The following is a 21,731-nucleotide window of genomic DNA, read 5'->3' as shown; positions in this document are numbered from 1 at the left end:
TCTCAGCCCACTGTGACCTTCACCCCCTGGGTTCAAGTGATTCTTAAGCCTCAGCCTCCTGAGTCTCTGGGACTACAGGCACATGCCACCATGCCTGGCTAATTTTTTTTTTTTTTTTTTTTTTTTGGTATTTTTAGTAAATACAGGGTTTCACCATGTTGGCTAGGCATGGTGGTCTTGAACTCCTGACCTCAGGTGATCCACCGGCCTCGGCTTCCCAAGGTGCTGAGGTTACAGGTGTGAGCCTGGCCTAAAAGTATATTGAAATGAACAGGTTTCATAAAGACCAGTTGGAGCACAATTGTGTATGAAGGCAACCTGTTCTAAGGCCTGAAGGATGATAGCCAAGAAAAGGATCCAGCTGTGGATGCCCCCAGGAAAGTGGAATTTTAGAAATGATAAGGTTCAGTAACAGCAGGTAAGGGATGAGGGAAAGGACAGGAATGGAAAAGAGTGACCATTAGAATAAGAAATGCAGTAGAAAACTCATAATCAGTTGTTTCCACCACTGGGATTCACATCTGTCTGTATATACCAGAAGCCTGGTAGGTGGACCCATCGGGAATTTGTGTGTTTGAGGGACTAAGCAGCATTCTGGGAAAAGTGAACCAGTCAGACATGTTTGACCCCTTAACAAAACTCTTGTTGACAACTTTTTAAAAACAGTGGATTGGCCTGGTGTGGTGGCTCATGCCTATAATCCCAGCACTTTGGGAGGCCTAGATGGGTAGATCACTTGAGGCCAGGAGTTTAAGACCAGGCTGGCCAACATGGAGAAACCCCATTTCTACTTAAAAACACAAAAATTATCCAGGCATAGTGGTGCATGCCTGACCCCTAGCTACTCAGGAGGCTGAGGCGGGAGGATCACTTGAACCCAGGAGGTAGAGGTTGCAGTGAGCTGAGATCGCACTACTGCACTCCAGCCTGGGTGACAGAGTGAGACTCTTGTCTCAAAAACAACAACAAAAATACAGTGTACTAGAAACATACCTTCCTCCTGAAATGCCAATAAAATGACAGTAAAGGAATGTTAAATGCTATAAGGACAAAGAACATGAGAGAAATTATGGCAGCATCCAGGCAATGTCAACAAAACCTTTGAATCTGGAAAGCAAAAAACAAGGAACAAACTGAGCAAACCACAGAAAGCAGAAGTCTGGGACAGGCGCTGGCGGAGTGTTACCAGCAATAAGCAAGCACATTTGTACCACAGAACCCCAGAAAAGGCTTAGGAATTGGAGGCATCAGTTATCTGGAAAACAAGAGGTAGTAGATGGAGGGCTTAAAAACAAGATGGTTACTTGAAAGACTATAAAGTTAGTCCTGAGATCCTCTCCCCTTATAAATTCATTCATTCATTATCTCCTGGGGAAGATGAACTAGTCAGAGCCACCAAGAACAACTGGGAGCTGAGGGGAGACATCCTACTGAATATAGGGATTTAAAGCTCAGCATTCTGTTTGTTTTTTTAAGACAGGGTCTCACTCCATTGCCCAGGCTAGAGTACGGTGGCATAATCATGGCTTGCTGTAGCCTCAACCTCCTGGGTTCAAGTGATTCTCCCACCTCAGGCTCTTGAATAGCTGGGACTACAGGCATGCACCACCACACCTGGGTAATTTTTATATTCTGTGTACAGGCAGGATTTCACCATGTTGCCTGGGCTGGTCTTGAACTCCTGGACTCTAGTGGTCTGTCCACCTCGGCCTCCCAGAGTGCTGGGATTACAGGCATGAGCCAGTATGCCCAGCCTAAACCTCGGCATTCTGAAGAGTTGGAAACCCTTCCTTGGCTTGGATCCCAGAACTCTGAAACTTGGCTGTTATCTTAGGATACTGCTTTCACTGCAGTCCTCTCAAGGTGATTTTTTTTCTCCCACAGTCCTCCTATTACTGTTCCTGGAGATGCGGTAGATGATGTTCTTGTTCCTCATTACTGCTTCCAGACATGTCTCCTATCTTTTAAAACTCTCAGTTTTAAAAACTCCCATACCATCAATTTATATCTCTTCTCTTCATTGCTATCATCTACAAAATCTACAAACCCGTGGGTCATCCCCTCTCATTTCTCAGTAAGTTTAGGTTGTTACTCATTTCATTTCCTGCAACACTACTCCTGATTTAATTCTTGGCAATTTTTAATCACACAGATGGACAATCCTTTCAACACCTGACTACAGGTTCTTTGAATAGTAGTTTTCCACTGATCTTGTTCTCTATTTCCATCCATTCACTCTCACAGTCATACCTTAGATCTGTCTTATTATTACCAAAAACTGTAACCCCTCCATAATCTATCTCATCTGACCACCACTGTCTATCTTCCAGACATCTGGTAACTTAACTCCAGTACTCCTTTCACAACCACCTTTTCATTGTCCCTAATCTCCAAGTTCCTTTTCTTCCCATCATAATCAACTTAAATCCCAGGAGCAATCATTATAATCATGCAACTTGCATGTATGTTCAACTTAGTTTACCCCTTTTTGTCACACTCACTTTGCAAAGTCACAACTTTAAAGCCAGCTGTTTGCCTACTTTTTACCTACTTCTGTGCAGCAACTATGCTGAATAGGCTCTCTTTAAATTTGTATCCTAACCTTCAGGCCTTTAATGCTGCCTGACAATCGTATTTCCCTATTTACCTTCCCATTCTCCTAGATCAGGAGTCAGCCAACTCTTTCTGTAAGGGGCCAGATAAACATTTTTGGCATTGCAGGTCATAGTCTCTTTTGCAGTTATTCACCTATGCCACTGTAGCATGAAAGTAGCCAGAGGCAATATGTAAATAAATTTGAGGTGCATTTTTCTCACATGTCATGATGTAATATCATCTTAAATTTTTACCCAACCATTTAAAAGTAAAGAAGTATTCTTAGCTTGTGGACTGCACCAAAATAGGATTTGGTCACAGGCTATAGATTGCTGTGTTATATCCTAAATTATTTCATACCTTCTCTTTTCTTCCAACACTTCCTTCCCCATTCTCACTCTCAGATGATGACCTTCCTTTCCACTTCATTCATCCCCCACATCTACCTACTTACCAGCATCTATATGCATATGTTCAGCTTTCCCTTCCATTGCTGTGTTACCTTGCACAATGCCTAAATACTACATAACTCACTGTTTTTCTCCCTCACTAGAATCTAGTCCCAGGAGACAGTTTTGTCTGATGTATACCCAGAACCTGGAACAGTATTTGGCACATAGTAAGTGCTCAACAAATACCTGAATGAATGAATACTGTCTATCAGACTAGCAGGCAGGCAAAAGTATAGAGAATTTTATTCCAGAAGAACTTACCTCTCTAAGAGAAAAGACCTACCTGCCCTGACAGTTTGAGATCTCCTTGGTTATCCTAAGTGGTATTTTTTCAAATTTCTTTGAAAAAACACCCACAATTAAAAAAAAAACTCCCATTTTATGGGATCCAACCAGTACATAATATGTATATATGATATGCATGTAAGAAACCAAAGTTTCACAAAGTAATTCCCTTTCCATGTATGACGTATTCTGAGGTAGTATTTTCTATTCTGTTCTGTCATTTAGGGGAAATAAAATGGATTAGATTGATTTCACAAACTATCAGAATTTTGAAAAATACTGCAGTATGTCCTACTAATTACAAGTCCTGAGTATGTACACAGAAGCTTTTTTTTTTTCTTCTTTTTTCGGAGACAGAGTCTTGGTCTCCAGCCCAGGCTGGAGTGCAGTGAGATTGTCTCAGCTCACTGCAATTCTGCCTCCTGGGTTCAAGTGATTCTCATGCCTCAGGCTCCCAAGTAGCTTGGACTACAGGCGCATGCCACCATGCCTGGCTAATTTTTGTATTTTTAGTAGAGACAGGGTTTCACCATGTTGGCCAGGCTGGTCTTGAACTCCTGGCCTCAAGTAATCTGCCTGCCTTGACTTCCCAAAGTTCTGGGGTTACAGGTGTGAGCCACCTCACTGGCCAATGTAAACAGAACTTTCCATCAGCTTTCTAATGCCCCACTCTTACATATTAGTGGATAGCCAAGGATATCCAGACTTTTAAGAAAAGCTTTCAACACAAAACACGGGTATTACATGGAGCATAATTGAAATCCATTTCCCCATATTGAGCCAAAAACTACAGGCCCAGAGAAGGGAAGTGATTGGCCCAAGGTCATTTAATAAATCCCTAGAGGCTGTGATGATCCCTGCATCCTTGCCACTATCTCCATTGTCTCCACTAAAAAAAATATTTCAGTGGGAGACTGTGCCAATCTAAGGTACTCCTAAAGCACTTGCTGAGAATGACGGCTCTGGGAAGACCAGTTGGCAGCCCTGAACAGGCACTGCCTTACCAGTGCATAGCACCCCAATTCGCCACCTCGAGGAGTTCTAGGCGGAGGATACTACTGGAGCAGTTATTTCGCCAATTCCCTATCTCCCGGAGCCTGGCCCGGCCCAGCCCAGCCCCGTCGCTGTGACCCACTTCCTAGCTGCAGGCTGGACCTGGGGGAGGCAAGCGGGGAGCTCCAAGGGGAGGCCACACCCACGAGGGCAGCTCACTGACTTAGAAAGCCGACGGGGTGCTGTGTCCAGGAGGCGAGTGGGCAGCAGGTTAGTACCTAAGGTGCAGGGACCAACCCCAACCCTCTGACTGGGGGTGGGCTTCCCAGAAAAGCATGGCTCGGCCAGTTCCAGTCCCGTTTCCATGCTCAGCGCCCGTCCTGCTTGTGCACGAACAGCTCCGGCCCGCATGGGCAGCCGGAGGCCCCTGTGTGACACCCGGAGTTTACTGGGGTCTCCGTGCCAGGAGAACTTTTCCAGCGCAATGGCGACTCCATAAACCCGCAGCTTCTGCGCCCGGTGAGGATATCCAAGAGCTGCAAAGCTTTACTGGGCCCAGGCTGCCACCCTAGAAGTCCCCTTCCGTCCTAGTGCCGAGGGGAGGCAGGGCTGGGCGCCAGGACCGCGCAGCCTCCGGGCCCTTCGCTCGGGAAACCGTTTCCGGGGCGGATGCTTTTTGCATCTGAACCAGCGCGCCCAGTGACGCCTTCGCGTCCAGGCGGAAGTGAGGGCGGAGGATCCCCAGCTGGGTCCTGAGCCTGAACCTGAGCCCGAGCCCGAGCCGGGAGCCAGGAGCCGGTCGTGGGGGCTCCGAGCTGGGGGACCGCCGGGCCCCCAGCGATGGCGACCCTATGGGGAGGCCTCCTTCGGCTTGGCTCCTTGCTCAGTCTCTCGTGCCTGGCGCTGTTCGTGCTCCTGCTGGCGCAGCTGTCAGACGCCGCCAAGGTGAGTCCCGCCCAGTCTCGCTCCTGACGGAAGCTCCTCCCCTGCCACCGGCCTTGCGGAAACTGGGTCTGCCAACCTGCTGCCCAGCCCATTCCTGACAGCCAGACCCCTAGCTTCACAGCCCCACAGACCCCCGCCGCCACCAGACCCCCCACTCCCCACTGCCCGGCGGCACTCTCGCCCTCAGCCCCGACTGCCTGGCAGTCAGCGTCCCACAGCCGTCCCCAGCCCCGACAGTGCCCACAGCCCGGACAACAGCCCCTCCCCACCTTGAAATTTGCCTTCCCAGCCCCGGCCGCACGCTCCTTTCACTTGACAACCTTTTCGCTTCCGAGAGCCTTTAGCTTTCCACCTTACGCTCTGACAGCCCACCCGCGCCCTCCGCCAGCCTCACAGGCCCCTCATGCCCCAAGTTAGAACGATAGGAAGCATCCATCTGACAGAAGGCTTCCCTGTCAAGGACCGACTCGGCTCAGATCACCCCTAACACCTCCCTTCCTGTGGTGGGAACTTGCCTCTCCTGGCCTGCTTCCCTCCCAATAGCACCTACGGAGCATCTTTCACCTGTTTCATATTCTCACCTAACTCCCTCCAGGAGCCCCTCGGTCCCTTTCTTGCCTTCTCTCTTTCTGATATTTAGTGGGTAAGGGAAGAACTAAACTACAAGAGAGGTGAGGGTGTGGCCTCCCTGGTTTGATTTCTTGACCTTCTAGTCCCTTCATGCTGTTCGCTGGTGCCCCAGCTCTCCAGACCTGCCCTGGCTCCATGCATACCTGTGCTTCCTCTTTGATGAGCTAGCTCATCATTGGGGTAAACAGAAGGGATTCACATTAGTATGATAGGAAAATAGAATGATACTGCATTTTTTAAAATAAGAGCTTTAATTTCTAATTCCTTTAAATGTAGGAGTGGGGAAAGGTTACAGGAAGGCAAATGTTTTTGATTCAAGTTTTTTTTTTTGTTTTTTTTTTTTGAGACGGAGTTTCACTCTTGTTACCCAGGCTGGAGTGCAATGGCGCGATCTTGGCTCACCGCAACCTCCGCCTCCTGGGTTCAGGCAATTCTCCTGCCTCAGCCTTCTGAGTAGCTGGGATTACAGGCACGCGCCACCATGCCCAGCTAATTTTTTGTATTTTTAGTAGAGACGGGGTTTCACCATGTTGACCAGGATGGTCTCGATCTGTCGACCTCGTGATCCACCCGCCTCGGCCTCCCAAAGTGCTGGGATTACAGGCTTGAGCCACCGCGCCCGGCGATTCAAGTTTTTTTTGAACCTTTTCTACCTCCTACCAGAAACAGGGACAGCAGCACATCTCCTGTCTTTCAAAACATTGCCGGCACCCTCTGCATATTTTGCCTCATAACTCTATATATTGTGATCATGTATTTATTTGTTAGCCTCCTTTACTAGGGTGTGTCCTGATTATCAGCAGAAACCATGTCTTATGCTTATCTGAATCCACCTCATTGAGCACAAGATCTAACACAGCGCAAACGCTCACTAACTGGTTGCTGAATACATTTGTGAATTGTCAGTAGCTCTGCCGGAAGTATCATTGTATGTAGGAGGAGTGGGCAAGGTCCTCTGGGGACTGATGAGCCACTTCCTTCTCAAATGCATTCCCCTTTGCTGAGGAAGCATCTCCTCTTTTCTCTATCCAGATACTTAGTCACCTGTTCCTCCACCTCTTGAAACTTGTTTTGTTGGTTTTTGTTCTTTCCGTCAACCTGGAATTAGAAGCATAGTTTCCTGGGAACATATACCAAACTGATCTCAGAGTCAGGTTACTTCCTGTGTGCACTTCCTTTCTAGTTGTAGCTGGGTGCCTTTAATATTTCATCCCTTCTATGGGACTCTGGCCCAACCAACCCCTTTTATCCATGTCAGTGTGCCTTTTACCAAGGGGTGAAAGGATAATACGTAGAAGAATTGTGCCTTTTTTTGTGAATCATTTTTAGTTTGATTATTTCCCAGCCTTTAGTAATGAACATTCTTATTTACAGGCACAACTATCCGTTTACTATGTGTCTTTCTAGTGGCAGGTAAATGGTAATAACATTAGCATAATTTGATTGTCATGTGACCCATAAATATGGTTAATAAGTCTTAGATCATGTATTATTTCAAAATAACTACATGTAATATATAATGATTCATTTGCATTACCACAAAGGACTATGGCTTTTTAAAAACTTGTATCTGTCAAAGTTAAAGTTTTAAATGAATGATTTTAGAATATTTTGTAGAAGATGCTTGGCAAAATATTTATGGTACAGTTTTAAAAAATATTGATGAACTGTCAACACGCTATACTGTTTCCATTTTGGTTACAGAATTTCGAGGATGTCAGATGTAAATGTATCTGCCCTCCCTATAAAGAAAATTCTGGGCATATTTATAATAAGAACATATCTCAGAAAGATTGGTAAGTATCTGGATTACTGAATTACCTGTCACATTTTTCTGTGGTTGTCAGTGTTATCCCAGAGTGTTCATCAAATGCATAGTTTTCTTTTTAAGTATTGCCTTTGAAGCAAAAATGCAAAATTATATTTCCATTTGAAAAAGTGAGAGTAAGGCCCTGAGTGCATGATGCAGGCCTAAAGGTATACAGCCAAAACACTAAGACCCAGGTAGGCAGAGTTTCATGGGGGCATATGACTGGGTTTGTGGCACCTAAACTACCCATAGCTGTCTTCCTGTACCCCCTTAAGTTTTGGTGAGGGACCTTTTTCCCTCTTGCTTTTCAGTGGAAAGTTAGCTAGCCTCCTTTTTCTGGGTTATAATTTTTACAACTTGTAGGTTTTGATGATGTATTGCCAAGTATGTGAAGCTATGTTTACAAGTGTTAGAAGGCTCAAGAAGAAACGAAAATGAGCTATGTATGTCAGAGTTTCCCATTTGGTGTAAATGAAGAAGTTATAGGTGTGGCAAGATATTACCTGTTCAGTCCTTGGGCAGTGATGACTCGGGGATCCTGACTGACTGGCCACCAGCAGCCTTCTCTGATTGTCCCAGCAGACCTGACAAATGATAGCTTTTTCTATGTGTGCCATGAAACAGTAGGGATGCAGTTGTGTTACAGCAGGATGAATGTGTTCCTTCCCATGGAATTGTGATGTTTTATGGTTTGTAACCACGATAGAAGATTGATGGGCTAGGAATTTAAGAAAAATACTTCCAAATGGTGGGAACTTTCACATGTACCTGATTTCATACCTAAATAACCAGCGAAGAGTTATAAACAAGATTATATTCAGTTAGCAGTATTCCAACCTGTTAAAAAGAAAAGTCCATCTTCAAGTATGTCTAGTTTCTCTGATGCCATTGTCTGTTCTTCCCTGATATGCATTTAGGTTCAGTCTCATATTTGGTAAATGTGTTCTTGAGAACGTCTCATGAACCTCCATGTTCCACTTTAAGTGGTGTCATATTAACGAAGTGGTTTGGGTGTATATTCTTATAGGTTTTATATCAGGAAGTTACTTTACATGATACAAGAATGTTCAATGAATCTTTAATATTACGTCTATAAATTTTCCAAATTTATTCAGTGCTTATGGTATATTATCAGTAACGGAATGCAGTGCCTGTCTCTTAAGTAGCAGTGTTTAGCACTAATCTTTTCACTAACTTTTTATTATTTCAGGCTCAGACAAGACCATAGTCATTCATCCTTCATTATTGGTAGAAATAGCTTTGAAAACAGTAGAGGCAGGGCATGGTGGCTCACATCTGTAATCTCAGCACTTTGGGAGGCCAAGGCAGGTAGATCACTTGAGGCCAGGAGTTCGAGGACAGCCTGGCCAACATGGCAACACCCCGTCTCTACTAAAAATACAAAAATTAGCTGAGCATGGTGGCACACACCTGTAATTTTAGCTACTTGGGAGTCTGAGGCAGAGAATCACTTGAGTCCCAGAAGCAGAGGTTGCAGTGAGCTGAGAATGTGCCACTGCCCTCCAGCCTGGCAGCCTAGGTGACAGAGCAAGACTCTGTCCAAAAAAAGAAAGAAAGAAAACAAACAGTTGAGAATAAGGCTTGCTTGGGGGTTTTCTTCTCTCCCTCCCACTGTTCCTTGTTTCTTTCCTGCAGCTTAGCATTTTTCCAGGTATAGGTTCCCAACTGACACTAAAAATTTTTAACTGACTACAATGGCAGGCAAGTTATGATTCACCAGAATTACGGCTTTACGAGGCCTCCAGTATCTGTGAGGCCCTAGATACAGTTTTACCTTTTGTTTCCTAAGCCTTTCATTTTGTCCAGTTTTTCTTTATGTCTTGACTTAATGGTGGCCGATGTAAAACTTGGACTGCTCTGGTTTGTGTTTCGGGTGTGATTTAAAGCTAATGTGTTCCTTTTGGCACTAGGGGGAGGTGTTGCCTAGTTCCTTAAGTGGTTACGCTCTGTCTAGGTCTAGCTCTTAGTGATGACTGGTCAGCCAGAATCTACCTTACTGCTTCCTCTCTGGCCGGGCACAACTTTTGCACAGCACTCAATATCTTTTTGTTATTAAAATGTGTGTGCCCTTCAAAAGAAATACTCAATACTTACTTAGCACTCAAAATTCCCAAGTGATTCTTAGGTATTGTTGCTGAGGCTTCTAAAGCGGAAATAGGAAACCAAATAGGAGGTCAGTTTCATGTTCCTCAAGTTCAGAGATAAAGAACTGATGTAGGAAGCAGGAGTCTTGGATTCCGATTCTGGTCCTTTTTTTTTTTTTTTTTTTTTTTTAATTGCTGGAGTGCAGTGGAACAATCATAACTCACTGTAGCCTTGAACTCCTAGGCTCCAGTGGTCTTTCAGCCTCAGCCTCCTGTGTAGCTGGGACTGCAGGTGTATACCATCAACCTGAGCAATTTTTATTTTTGTCAAGACTGGGTCTCACTGTGTTTCCTAGGCTGGTCTCAAGTTGGCCTCAAGTGATCCTCACATCTTGGCCTCCTAAGACTCTGGGATTACAGGGATGAGCCACTGTACGTGGCCTGATCCTTTTTCAAATACGAATTTACTCTGTGACCTTCTCTTAAGTGTGAGGCTAGATGAGCTCTCTGATCCTCAGATAACGCCTGTTATGGGATATAGTTCCCTCTGCCCATTTTGTGCCTGCATCCAGTTAGGTACATGCCTGGTCTTCTGTATATTTGGAACAGATATCACACACATTTATGGTGAGAGTTGTGGGCTTTACCCGTATTCGAAATAATATCAGTGGAAATTTGTCATTACTGTCTTTGTTAGAATTAAATTACCTGTTAAGTATAACCTAACAACTTTTACCATGTACAATTTTTGGTTATTTTTTCTAATGTCACAGTTCAGAGGCAACAGAACATGAAAAGATGAATTTCTAGAAATTAATTTTTGACACAGTAACTGTACATATGTATGGGTACATAGTGATGTTTCAATACATATAAGATATAGTGATTTGATCAGAATATTTACGTCTCACACATTTATTATTTGTGTTGAAAATATTCAGTATCTTTCTTCTAGCCATTTGAAACTATAATATATATGATTAATTATATAGTCATCTTACAGTGGTGTAGAACATTAGAACTTACTCCTGCTACCAAGCTGTAACTTTGTTTCCCAAAAGTACATTTTGGTAGGGAAAGAAAAGGAATCAGCCTAGAGGATTGGGTGTCCCCAAGAGAATGGGTAAAATAAGATAGGATGGTGTAGCAAAGTGCTTGAGGCAGCCAGAGATGCCTAAGAGATACCAAAAGGTAAGAGAATTGTCCAACAGCTGGCAGGAGGACAGGAAGGCTCGCCCTACTTTTGCTGAAGGTGATCAGAGTAGTAGACTCTTAATAGTTGAGGAGAAGAATAATTTAGCTATTATGTAGATTTGACAGATTCCTAGGAAAAATCTGATAGCACTGTGTTTACATAAACCATAAATAATTAGCCTTGAAAATGAGGTCAGGGAAAATAAGATTTAACAAAAACATTCACTTTTTTGTTTTTATTCAGTTATTTGGAATAACCAGTTTTTGTTTTTAAATATTTTTATTCTCATTCTACTTCTTGCTTTTTCAGTGTATTTGCTCATTAAGAAAAGTGATTGTTTCTTCCTGTATGTGGCTTTGAGTGTTCGATTTTCAGAGTTTCAGAATTCACCACTCTATTACACGTGATAATTCATTTATTTACCACACTGGCAGTTAAGAATGATGTTGGCTGGGTACGGTGGCTCACACCTGTAATCCCAGCACTTTAGGAGGCCAAGATAGGAGGATCACTTGAGGCCAGGTATTCCAGACATGTTAGGGAAACAAACCGAGACCTGATCTCTACAACAAATTTAAAAATTAGCCAGGCATGGTGGCATGCTCCTGTAATCATAGCTGCTCTGGAGGTTGAGGCAGGAGGATCACTTGAGCCCAGGAGTCTGAGGCTGCAGTGAGCTATGATGGCAACATTGCACTACAGCCCAAGTGACAGAACGAGACCATGTCTCTTAAAAAACAAAAAAGAATGTTAGTTCAAAAAAGATAATTGTTTATGTGAACAATGCCCCACATCACTTTAACCCTTTTAAAGTAGTTTTGCTTAGTAACAGCAAGTCTAAAGATGATTTGTTAAGTAGTTTTTCTTCCTGTTTGGGATTTTTCTGGTACATTTTTCTAACTGTTAAACTTTGGTAATAGACATTACTATATATGTGTCTGTGGCTTCTTAAATGGTTAAATCTTACCAAAATGCTAACATTGAGAGACGAAATTATTTTAATTATTAGTTTTTTATGCTCTTTCATTGAGTAAGTTTAATGATTATTCTGGATTTCAGGAAAGTTTTGATCAGAGCAAGCAGAAGAGCTAGCTGGGCTTAAGCCGCATTTTATCTTTTTCAGTGACTGCCTTCATGTTGTGGAGCCCATGCCTGTGCGGGGGCCTGACGTAGAAGCATACTGTCTACGCTGTGAATGCAAATACGAAGAAAGAAGCTCTGTCACAATCAAGGTAAAATATATATCTGTCTGTCTGTCTCCCTCCCTCTTTTCTGCTTCTGGATGGTTTCTAGACAAGACAGAAAATTTTGGACCCCCACGCCAAAAGAAATAATAGGCCTGTTCTGCCTGCCTCACTGAGCTGTTTTGTGGATTTGTTAGGGCATGTTAGATAGATACGTGAAATGGCACAAAAGTGTCCTATGTGTAATTAGCGTATTCCAGAAAGAGATCCCAGCCTCTGTGTGCGCCATGTGTGCCAGAGGCCGAGAGAGCATTTTTAAGCCTTCCTTTCCTTGCCTTTCCAACCCTCTGAAAAAATTAAATATATAGTAATTATTCTAGAAATATTACTTCTGGATTTTAAGATTTCCCTTCTTCATTTTCTGTAGGGCAGGGGTCCCCAGCCCCCAGGCCACTGCCCAGTCTGTGGTCTGTTAGGAACAGGGCCATACAGCAGGAAGTGAGCAGTGGGCCAGTGAGCGAAGCTTCATCTTCTTTACAGTCGCCCCCACATCACTCAAATTACCACCTGAGCTCCACCTCCTGTCAGATCAGCAGCAGCATTAGATTCTCATAGCAGGGTGAACACTGTTGTGAACTACATATGTGAGGGATCTAGAGTGTGTGCTCCTTATGAGAATGAGAATCTAGTGCCTGATGAACTGTCCCTGTCTTCCATCACCCCCAAATGGGACCGTCTAGTTGCAGGAAAACAAGCTCAGGGCTCCCACTGATTCTACATTGTGGTAAATTGTATAATTATTTCATTATATATAATAATAGAAATAAAGTGCACAATAAATGTGCTGGAATCATCCCCAAACCATCCCCCACCACCTCCAGTCCCTGGAAAAATTGTCTTCCATGAAATTGGTCCCTGGTGCCAAAAAGGTTGTGGACTGTTGCTGTAGTAAATGGAATGTAGATACCTCTCATCACCATTTTGTATCTCTAATGAGTTCAGTTACTTTATTATAGTAAATTTTTTTACATGGCACCTCCCATTCCTTTTCCCCCAAAGAAGCCCTGTGGGGAATCTCGGTTGGTTAGTTATAACAGTCACAAAGATTTCTGCTGTGATTGACCCTGTGGAAGAGTTCTTGCTCCAGCAAGGTGCTGAAGTGTAGAGAAATCCTCACTGTACTATTGTTCAACAGATTTGTAAAAAGTAGACAATTGATGTATCCTGAAAGTCACTTTTTTTTTTTGAGAGAGTCTTGCTCTGTCACCAGGCGCCAGGCTGGCGTGCAGTGGCACGATCTTGGCTCACTGCAACCTCTGCCTCCTAGGTTCAAGCAATTCTCCTGCCTCAGCCTCCCGAATAGCTGGGACTACAGGCGCACACCACCAGGCCCAGCTAATTTTTCTTTTCTTTAGTTGAGACGGGGTTTCACCATGTTGGCCAGGATGGTCTCAATCTCGACCTCGTGATCTGCCTGCCTTGGCCTCCCAAAGTGCTGGGATTACAGGTGTGAGCCACTGCGCCCGGCCAAAAGTAACTTATAAGTATCCAGTTCTATAAACTTTAGTAGATTTAAAACATTTTAAAATCCAGTTTCAGGCATGGCGGCTCACACCTATAATCCCACCACTTTGGAAGGCCAAGGTGGGTGGATCACCTGAGGTCAGAAGTTCAAAACCAGCCTGGTCAACATGGTGAAACCTTATCTCTATTAAAATTATAAAAATTAGCTATTTGGGAGGCTAAGGCCTGAATAGCATTTGATCCTGGAGGCAGAGGTTGTACTTAGCTGAGATCGTTCCACTGCACTCCAGCCTGGGTGACAGAGTGAGACTGTCTCAAAAAAAAAAATAAATAAATCCAGTTTCAGAACATTTCTACTACCCCAAAAAGATCCCTCATGCCCAATTGCAGTTAATCCCATTTCTAGCTCCACCCCCAGACAATCCTAGTCTATTTTCTGTCTCTACATACATGGACATTTCATGTATATGGAAATCATACAATGTATTGTCTTCTATGACTAGCTTCTTTCATTTAGCATGTTTTTGATGTTTATCCAAGTTGTAGCATGTATCAGTACTTCATTTTTTATCGCTGAATAGTATTTCACTATATAAATATGCATGTATTAATTGATGGACATTTGATTTCTGAGTTTCTATTACAAATAGTACTGTCATGAATATCTACATAAATGTCTTTGTATGGATATATAATGTTTTCCATTCTCCTGGGTTAATTCCTTAGAATGGTTAAATTATGTTTAACTTTTTTTTTTTTTTTTTTTTTTTGGAGACAGAGTCTCGCTCTGTTGCCAGGCTGGAGTGCAGTGGCATGATCTTGGCTCACTGCAATTTCCACCTCCTGGGTTCAAGCGATTCTACCTCAGCTTCCCGAGTAGCTGGGATTACAGGTGTGCGCCACCACACCCAGCTAATTTTTGTATTTTTAGTAGAGATGGGGTTTCACCATGTTCGCCAGGATGGTCTCAATCTCCTGACCTTGTGATCCACCTGCCTCAGCCTCCCAGAATGCCGAAATTACAGGCATGAGCCACTCCACCCAGCCATGTTTAACTTTGTAAGAAACTGCCAGATTGTTTCCAAAAGAGGTTATACCATTTCACATTCCCATCACAGTGCATGAGGGCTGTTTCTCCACATCCTTGCCAACACTTGGTATTGTCATTGTCCATTTATTTGATTGTAGTTCTTCTAGTGGGTGTGTCACACTGTACTTTTTGTCAGTACATGAATTAAGGTCACAAGAAAGATCGGCTGGCTGGGCGCAGTGGCTCATGCCTGTAATCCCAGCACTTTGGGAGGCCAAGGTGGGTGGATCATGAGGTCAGGAGATTGAGACTATCCTGGCCAACATGGTGAAACCTCGTCTCTACTAGAAACAACAAAATTACCCGGGCATGGTGGTGCGTGCCTGTAGTCCCAGCTACTTGGGAGGCTGAGGCAGGAGAATCGCTTGAACCTGGGAGGCGGAGGTTGCAATGAGCCGAGACTGCGCCACTCCACTCCAACCTGGGCTACAGAGCAAGACTACATCTCAAAAAATAAAAAAAGAAAGAAAAGAATCACCAGCCTAGAGAATACTTTTGTATATCTAAATTGATCTAAAGAGTATTCTGTTGAATTACATTTTCTATTGGGGTTTAAGTTGTTTTGGCAGCAGTCCAAACATAATGTCCTAGCTGAATCTTGGAGATTATGTCCAGCTGGGAAAAACAACAAACTGCTGTGCTAGCAGTGGTGACAAGTGATTAGCAGTAGGTGAAGATGAAGTCTTGAAGACTTGCAAAAAGATTCTAAAGATCTTTGCTCTTTTTTCTTAAATACTACTTTGGTGAATAGTTGAGTTTATTTCTTACATTGCTATCTGGTTTGTATAGAAATCCTATATGCTTAGCAGGTATGTCAGTCAGCTTTACTATTATCATACAAAATTCTGATTTATCAGCTTGAACAGAGATGTAACTTAATTTTCAATTTCCTTTAGGTTACCATTATAATTTATCTCTCCATTTTGGGCCTTCTACTTCTGTACATGGTATATCTTACTCTGGTTGAGCCCATTCTGAAGAGGCGCCTCTTTGGACACTCACAGTTGATACAGAGTGATGATGATATTGGGGTAAGTTCTCAGCCTGCCCTAGCTGCTCATGTCCCGTCTCTGTCATCATTTGATGTGAGGTGCAAATGAAAAATAGTCACATATAGGATGTTCACATGCTGAAGCAGATCCTCAGCTAGAGAGGCTAAAAACAGCTCCGATTTCAGTATATATCTCTTTATGAAGAAATTGCTTGATGAAGCCATAAATGCCATGATTTAAACTGATGATCTTTGGTAAGCGTGCATACAGGGCCTTGCTTTCAGTACCAAGGGCACAATTTTGTTGCCATTCCCTGTTTACATTGAGAAAAGTATCAGAGACTGTTTTCTCTTCAAGCTCTCCTGCCTGAAACACTTCTCCTGTCAATATCACCAAATATTTTAGAAGACACAAAGGTTTTAGTCAAGGGAAGTATGAAGATCGCGATGTTCTTTTCTTAATGAAGTACAGCTTGCAAACCTGCTGATGTTTTATATTTCCTTTTTTTCTACTGCTTAAAAGAAAATCTGTGGGCCAGGTGTGGGGGCTTACACCTGTAATCCCAACACTTTGGGAGGCCAAGGTGGGAGGATCACTTGAGCCCAAGAGTTCAAGACTTGCCTGGGCAAACATGGTGAGACCCCATCTCTACAAAAAATAAAAACATTAGCCGGGTATGGTGGTGCATGCCTGTGGTCTAAACTATTCAGGAGGCTGAGATGGGAGTGTCACTTGACCCGAGGACTTCGAGGTTGCAGTAACTGTGATCACACCGTAGGACTCCAGCCTGAGCAACAGAGCAAGAAACCTGTCAAAATAAAACAAAACAAAACTTGAGATTTTTAGAGAAAAATAAAACCATCACTACCATCAGTCTAGATTATCTTTAAAACACATACACGTATACACTATATATGTGCATATATGTAGTATGTGGGTGTGTGTGTGTGTGTATATATATATATATATATATATATATATATATATATATAGTTAGCATAATCAGGGTATAAATTGTTTCATGGGCTTTTTGTTTATTCACAAATGTCCAGAAATGGACATAGTTCACAAACTTGTTAATTCAGTATAGCTTAGATAATTTTTTTCTTTTTGAGACAGTCTTGTTCTGTTGCCCAGGCTGGAGTACAGTAGTGTTACCTCAGCTCACTGCAACCTCTGCCTCCTGGGTTCAAGCAGTTCTCCTGCCTGAGCCTCCCGAGTAGCTGGGACTACAGGTGCGCACCACCACACCCAGCTAATTTTTTTTTGTATTTTTAGTAGAGATGGGGTTTCACCATGTTGGCCAGGGTGCTTTTGAGCTCCTGACCTCAGGTGATCCACCTGCCTTGCCTCACAAAGTATTGGGATTGCAAGCATGAGCCACCATGCCTGGCTGAATATTTTTTTTATCATTATCCTGAATGGAATTGTTTCTGAATTTTCCATTCTGTCATTATTATATATAATTACTGTTTTAGAAATTACTTTTTCTTGTGGGTTATTACATTGGACTGTGTTCCATTTTAAAATGGATAAAATTTAAAACAGTTTTAAGATTCAATTCAAAAGCCAAACCGGAGTGAGCCCTTGCCAACCACAGTCAAAAGTCTTTTTACTCTGGAATGTCTGTGGATCTATAGGCACAGACATTGAAAGTCTGACTTAAACTACATCCTTCCATTAACAGCATTAAATTTCTGTTCCTGATTTCAGAAACAGATAACACAGAACGTAAATGGATATAGAGATGAAAACATGTAGGGCAGGCATTTAATGGTGGGGCCACATGCTCAGTAATCGTTTTGTCCACCAGTGGTTGATTCTGCCTGTGTGTTAACTATTTGAGAAAGTTGTCTGTGGGAACCCTGGCTGAGTCCTGAATGTCTTTTAAACTGATTCTAGGCAGAGAGAGGTTTTCTGATCAGAGCTGTGAATTTATGGTAACAACTCTACAAAAAAATAAGTGAATTCTTAAAACTGTTGCTTATCCAAGATGTGAGTTCTTCACTGTGTACTTTAAAAATGTTTTTTTTTTAATTCTCAGTTTTCATTTTTTCTGTTTGTTCAGTGTAGAGCATTTTAAAGCAAGTAAGAGTACAAATAGTTAAGAAGCTCACTGCAAGTAGTCACAATATTTACTATATCATATATCCATGACACACCATCATTATTACCAAAGCATTACACTAAAACATGTTTTGTATTTATTGTAATTTTATCAGGTGTAAAAGAACAAACATAAAAAGGGTAAATCTCTGTTTGCATTCCGCCAGCATCCATGACCATGAGCAGCTAGTTCAATCTCGTTCCTCAAAGGATTAGCTGATTTGTTTAGTCTTTTGAACTTGTTCCTTAAGATTTTTCTCCACTACCTTGAAGCATAGATAACAGCAATAGGAATTGGAGAGGTCCTCTGCTGATAAGTACATCCTCCTTCCCAGCATTGCTTATGTCAAAACAAACCAGTGGTGATAATATTTTCTTCCTTTGGTCCTTACCCAGGGGATGCTATTTTATACACAAGTTCATTGAAGCACCATATTCTGATGGTGTCATTTTAATCTACCTGACTGAAATCTGTTTTGAGACAATATAACACCAAGTCAGGGTTAGGAGGCTAAGTTTTAGTCTTTGTGCTAATTTGTTAAATGACCTTGGGTTTATTTCCTCAATGGGAAATCAAGCAATTCTATAACTTTAGCCTCTTTTTTTCTTTTTTAGCTTTTTTCTTACATTTTAAAAACATTTTATGCCTCATGGAATTGCCTTTATTATTTTCATTTGTAAGGTTAAAAGTTTAAAAATAGGCTATAGGTCCCAGCTACTTGGGAGCCTGAAACAGTATTATCACTTGAGGCCAGGAGTTCAAAGCTGCAATGAGCTATGATCACACCTGAATGTGTATGAATAGCCACTGCATTCCAGCCTGGGCAATGTGGCTAGACCCTATTTCAAAAAAAATAGGTTCACGTCCAGTCTGGGCAATATAGTGAGACTCCATCTTTAAAAAACAAAAACAAAAACAAAAACAAAACCCACTTTTTAAATAGAGTTTTAGGGTTTATACAAGCCATTACCTAAATTAAGTGAAAAGTTGAAGGAATTTTGACAAAAAAGAGGAAAGATTCTTTATAGGAAACTCTTTGATATCTTTCAAATGTAGACATTGTATAAAACATCCTGCTATTTAAAAACAAGACCAGGTGTTCTAACTCCTATAATTACAGTTAAATGTTTATGTACATAGCTTTCCATATACATGCTGACTCCTGCCCTGGATATATAATAGAGCTTTTTCCAAACACAGCAAAATAATGTCATTTCTTTCTTAGAGGCAAAGTTTAGCGTAAGAGGTACAACTTGTGACTTGGATCTTCTGTTGGAACATTTAGAAGCTTTGCTAACATGGGATTCAGGAAAAAGAGATCAAGGAAAAGGCAAACAAAAGCAATAAATTACTATTGAATGCTTTTTGTCATTTAGACAGCTGTGTTTATATCTCATTCATAAATAGATTAGCATAGTGGTTTCCTGTGTAATGACTACAAACATCCAGTTGCACTGGCTTACTTTGACCAGGATAGGTTGGTTTTCTACTTATACCTGGGCAACCTTTCAGTAGCCTCTTTCCTTAGGTGGCAACTTAACCTGGAAGCCACCGGGTGCTTAACAATGGAAGATTCAAGTCTTTGTTGAATAGAGATGCTAAGTAAATGATTTCCTACTATCCTTGGTAATAGAGGGTGATTGTAGCACTGGAGCTGTGTCTCTTTTCATTACAGATTGGGAAAGCTGGGAAATGAGGAAGCTTTTGGAAGCTAGTCCAGTTAGTGTATGTGTTGAGGGTACAGGGACAGATTAAAAACCACCAAGATAAGATTCTGTCAGCTTACCCTCCCAGAGTGAATATGGCCCCAAGCTGGCAAGAAAACAATTCTAATGGACATAGGAAATTAAAAGACACATCTTTCCTCTGCCACACATTAGCAATATGGTATTGAATAAAGCAAGGAAAGACCCTACTTTCCGTATCTATAACATGGAGAGGTATTAACATGAAAATAGATTTTGTTTTCCCTACCAGTTAGGGAAGGCTTCTTTTTAACACAGATGACCACTGTCTCTTGCTTGGTCTCCACTTCTTTAAGGGAGATATCTTTGGAAATGATGACCCATGGGAACGTTTCACAAATATTCCCTCATCGCTTATGTTTCTTGAACCACCTAGGTCTGTGTTTGAGTTCATACTGTAGTTGAATGCTTAGCCAAATAGATGCTCTGTTTGAAAAGTTCACCTGCTTCTATCTCTGCGGCGGGCTGGTGACTGTTTTATGTCTGTGTTTTATACCGACTGTGCCGTCTCTAATGTTTTCCATTCCTGGACTTTTAGGATCATCAGCCTTTTGCAAATGCCCATGATGTGCTAGCCCGCTCCCGCAGTCGAGCCAACGTGCTCAACAAGGTAGAATATGCCCAGCAGCGCTGGAAGCTTCAAGTTCAAGAGCAGCGAAAGTCTGTCTTTGACCGACATGTTGTCCTCAGCTAATTGGGAATTGAATTCAAGGTGACTAGAGAGAAACAGGCAGATAACTCGAAGAAACTGACTGGGTTTTGCTGGGTTTCATTTTAATACCCTGTTGATTTCACCATCTATTACTGGACGATTCAAAACTGGAAGCAAAAACATGCTTGATTTTTTTTCTTGTTAATAGAGACATTTTTAAAAGCACACAGCTCAAAGTCAGCCAGTAAGTCTTTTCTTATTTGTGACTTTTACTAAAAATCTCCCTGTAAATTATCTTGGCGTCCTTTACCTGGAATAAGCACTCTCTTTTTGACCACATAGTTTTAACTTGATTTTCAAGAAAATTTTCAGGGTTTTTCTGTTTTGTTTGGTGGGAGAGGGGAGGGATGCCTGGGAAGTGGTTAACAACTTTTTTCAAGTCACTTTACTAAACAAACTTTTGTAAATAGACCTTACCTTCTATTTTTGAGTTTCATTTATATTTTGCAGTGTAGCCAGCCTCATCAAAGAGCTGACTTACCCATTTGACTTTTGCACTGACTGTATTATCTGGGTATTTCCTGTGTCTGCACTTCATGGTAAACTGGATCTGAGATGCCTGGTGGCTTTTCACAAAAAGCAGATTTTCTTCATGTACTGTGATGTCTGATGCAATGCATCCTAGAACAAACTGGCCATTTGCTAGTTTACTCTAAAGACTAAACATAGCCTTGGTGTGTGTGGTCTCACTCATCTTCTTCTAGTATCTTTAAGGACAGATCCTAAGGACTTGGACACTTGCAATAAAGAAATTTTATTTTAAACCCAAGCCTCCCTGGATTGATAATATATACATACTTAGCATTTCCAGTCGTGTTGAGAGGCAGCCGTTTGAGCTCCAATGTGTGCAACTTTGAACTAGGGCTGGGGTTGCGGGTGCCTCTTCTGAAAGGTATAACAGTTATTGGATAACTGGTTTTTTTCTTCCTATGTCCTCTCTGAAATGTAACAATAAAAATAATTTTTGAAACATCCATCAGTGTATCTCTATCTCCTAGCTTTTTCCTCCTCCCTCTTTTGCTGTATGAGATTGAAGATATAAAGATATTTTGTACCCTGTTCTGAGACTACTGTTTTAATACCAACCTAACCATAAAACATTGGTGTAAATGATCTGTGTGTGCATGTACAGAGAGACAGGATATATGAATTTTGGGATGGGTTTCTCTAAAGTATACTAATATTTTGATAAATTGGGAGATTTTTAAGTTCCTGAAGGAGTACTTGTTCTGAGAAATTCTTGGCAAAAAAAAAAATACAAGTACATTAAATTCCTAAAAGTGAGGTTTTAGGAGCTGTTAATGGGGTTTTGGGGGTTTAGTAAAATTTAGTTTTTTAAGTACCCACAAGTATAACTAAAATTATCT

The 21,731-nt window shown here is 42.0% G+C and overlaps 1 protein-coding gene across 3 annotated transcripts; it reads left to right on the top strand.

Annotated features, from left to right (window-relative positions):
- The first annotated feature begins 4,527 nt into the window (after nt 1–4,527).
- On the top strand, nt 4,528–21,338 carry TMEM9B (TMEM9 domain family member B). 3 transcript variants are annotated; one of them, XM_010342048.3, is made up of 5 exons: nt 4,528–4,595; nt 7,605–7,696; nt 12,134–12,242; nt 15,705–15,839; nt 20,191–21,338. In XM_010342048.3, the coding sequence occupies exons 3-5, from the start codon at nt 12,159–12,161 to the stop codon at nt 20,344–20,346; spliced, it is 375 nt and encodes a 124-aa protein (XP_010340350.1). In that variant the 5' UTR covers nt 4,528–4,595; nt 7,605–7,696; nt 12,134–12,158; the 3' UTR covers nt 20,347–21,338. The 3 variants fall into 3 exon arrangements, with proteins under 3 accessions (XP_010340350.1, XP_003919869.1, XP_010340404.1); XM_003919820.4 differs by lacking the exon at nt 4,528–4,595 and adding an exon at nt 5,019–5,270; XM_010342102.3 differs by lacking the exons at nt 4,528–4,595; nt 7,605–7,696 and adding an exon at nt 5,020–5,270.
- Nucleotides 21,339–21,731: the final 393 nt, after the last annotated feature.

This window comes from Saimiri boliviensis, chromosome 6 (assembly GCF_048565385.1).
Source record: "Saimiri boliviensis isolate mSaiBol1 chromosome 6, mSaiBol1.pri, whole genome shotgun sequence".
Classification (NCBI taxonomy): Eukaryota; Metazoa; Chordata; class Mammalia; order Primates; family Cebidae; genus Saimiri; species Saimiri boliviensis.
The sequence above is the reverse complement of the archived record's forward strand: the minus strand, read 5'-3'. Positions and strand labels throughout refer to the sequence as shown.

Bases quoted from the DNA above. Each gene is read 5' to 3' on its own strand.
- TMEM9B (XM_003919820.4), top strand. From the start codon at position 5,166: ATGGCGACCCTATGGGGAGGCCTCCTTCGGCTTGGCTCCTTGCTCAGT. The intron at 5,271-7,604 runs GTGAGTCCCGCC...TTTTGGTTACAG, and splicing joins AGCTGTCAGACGCCGCCAAG to AATTTCGAGGATGTCAGATG. The intron at 12,243-15,704 runs GTAAAATATATA...AATTTCCTTTAG, and splicing joins GAAGCTCTGTCACAATCAAG to GTTACCATTATAATTTATCT.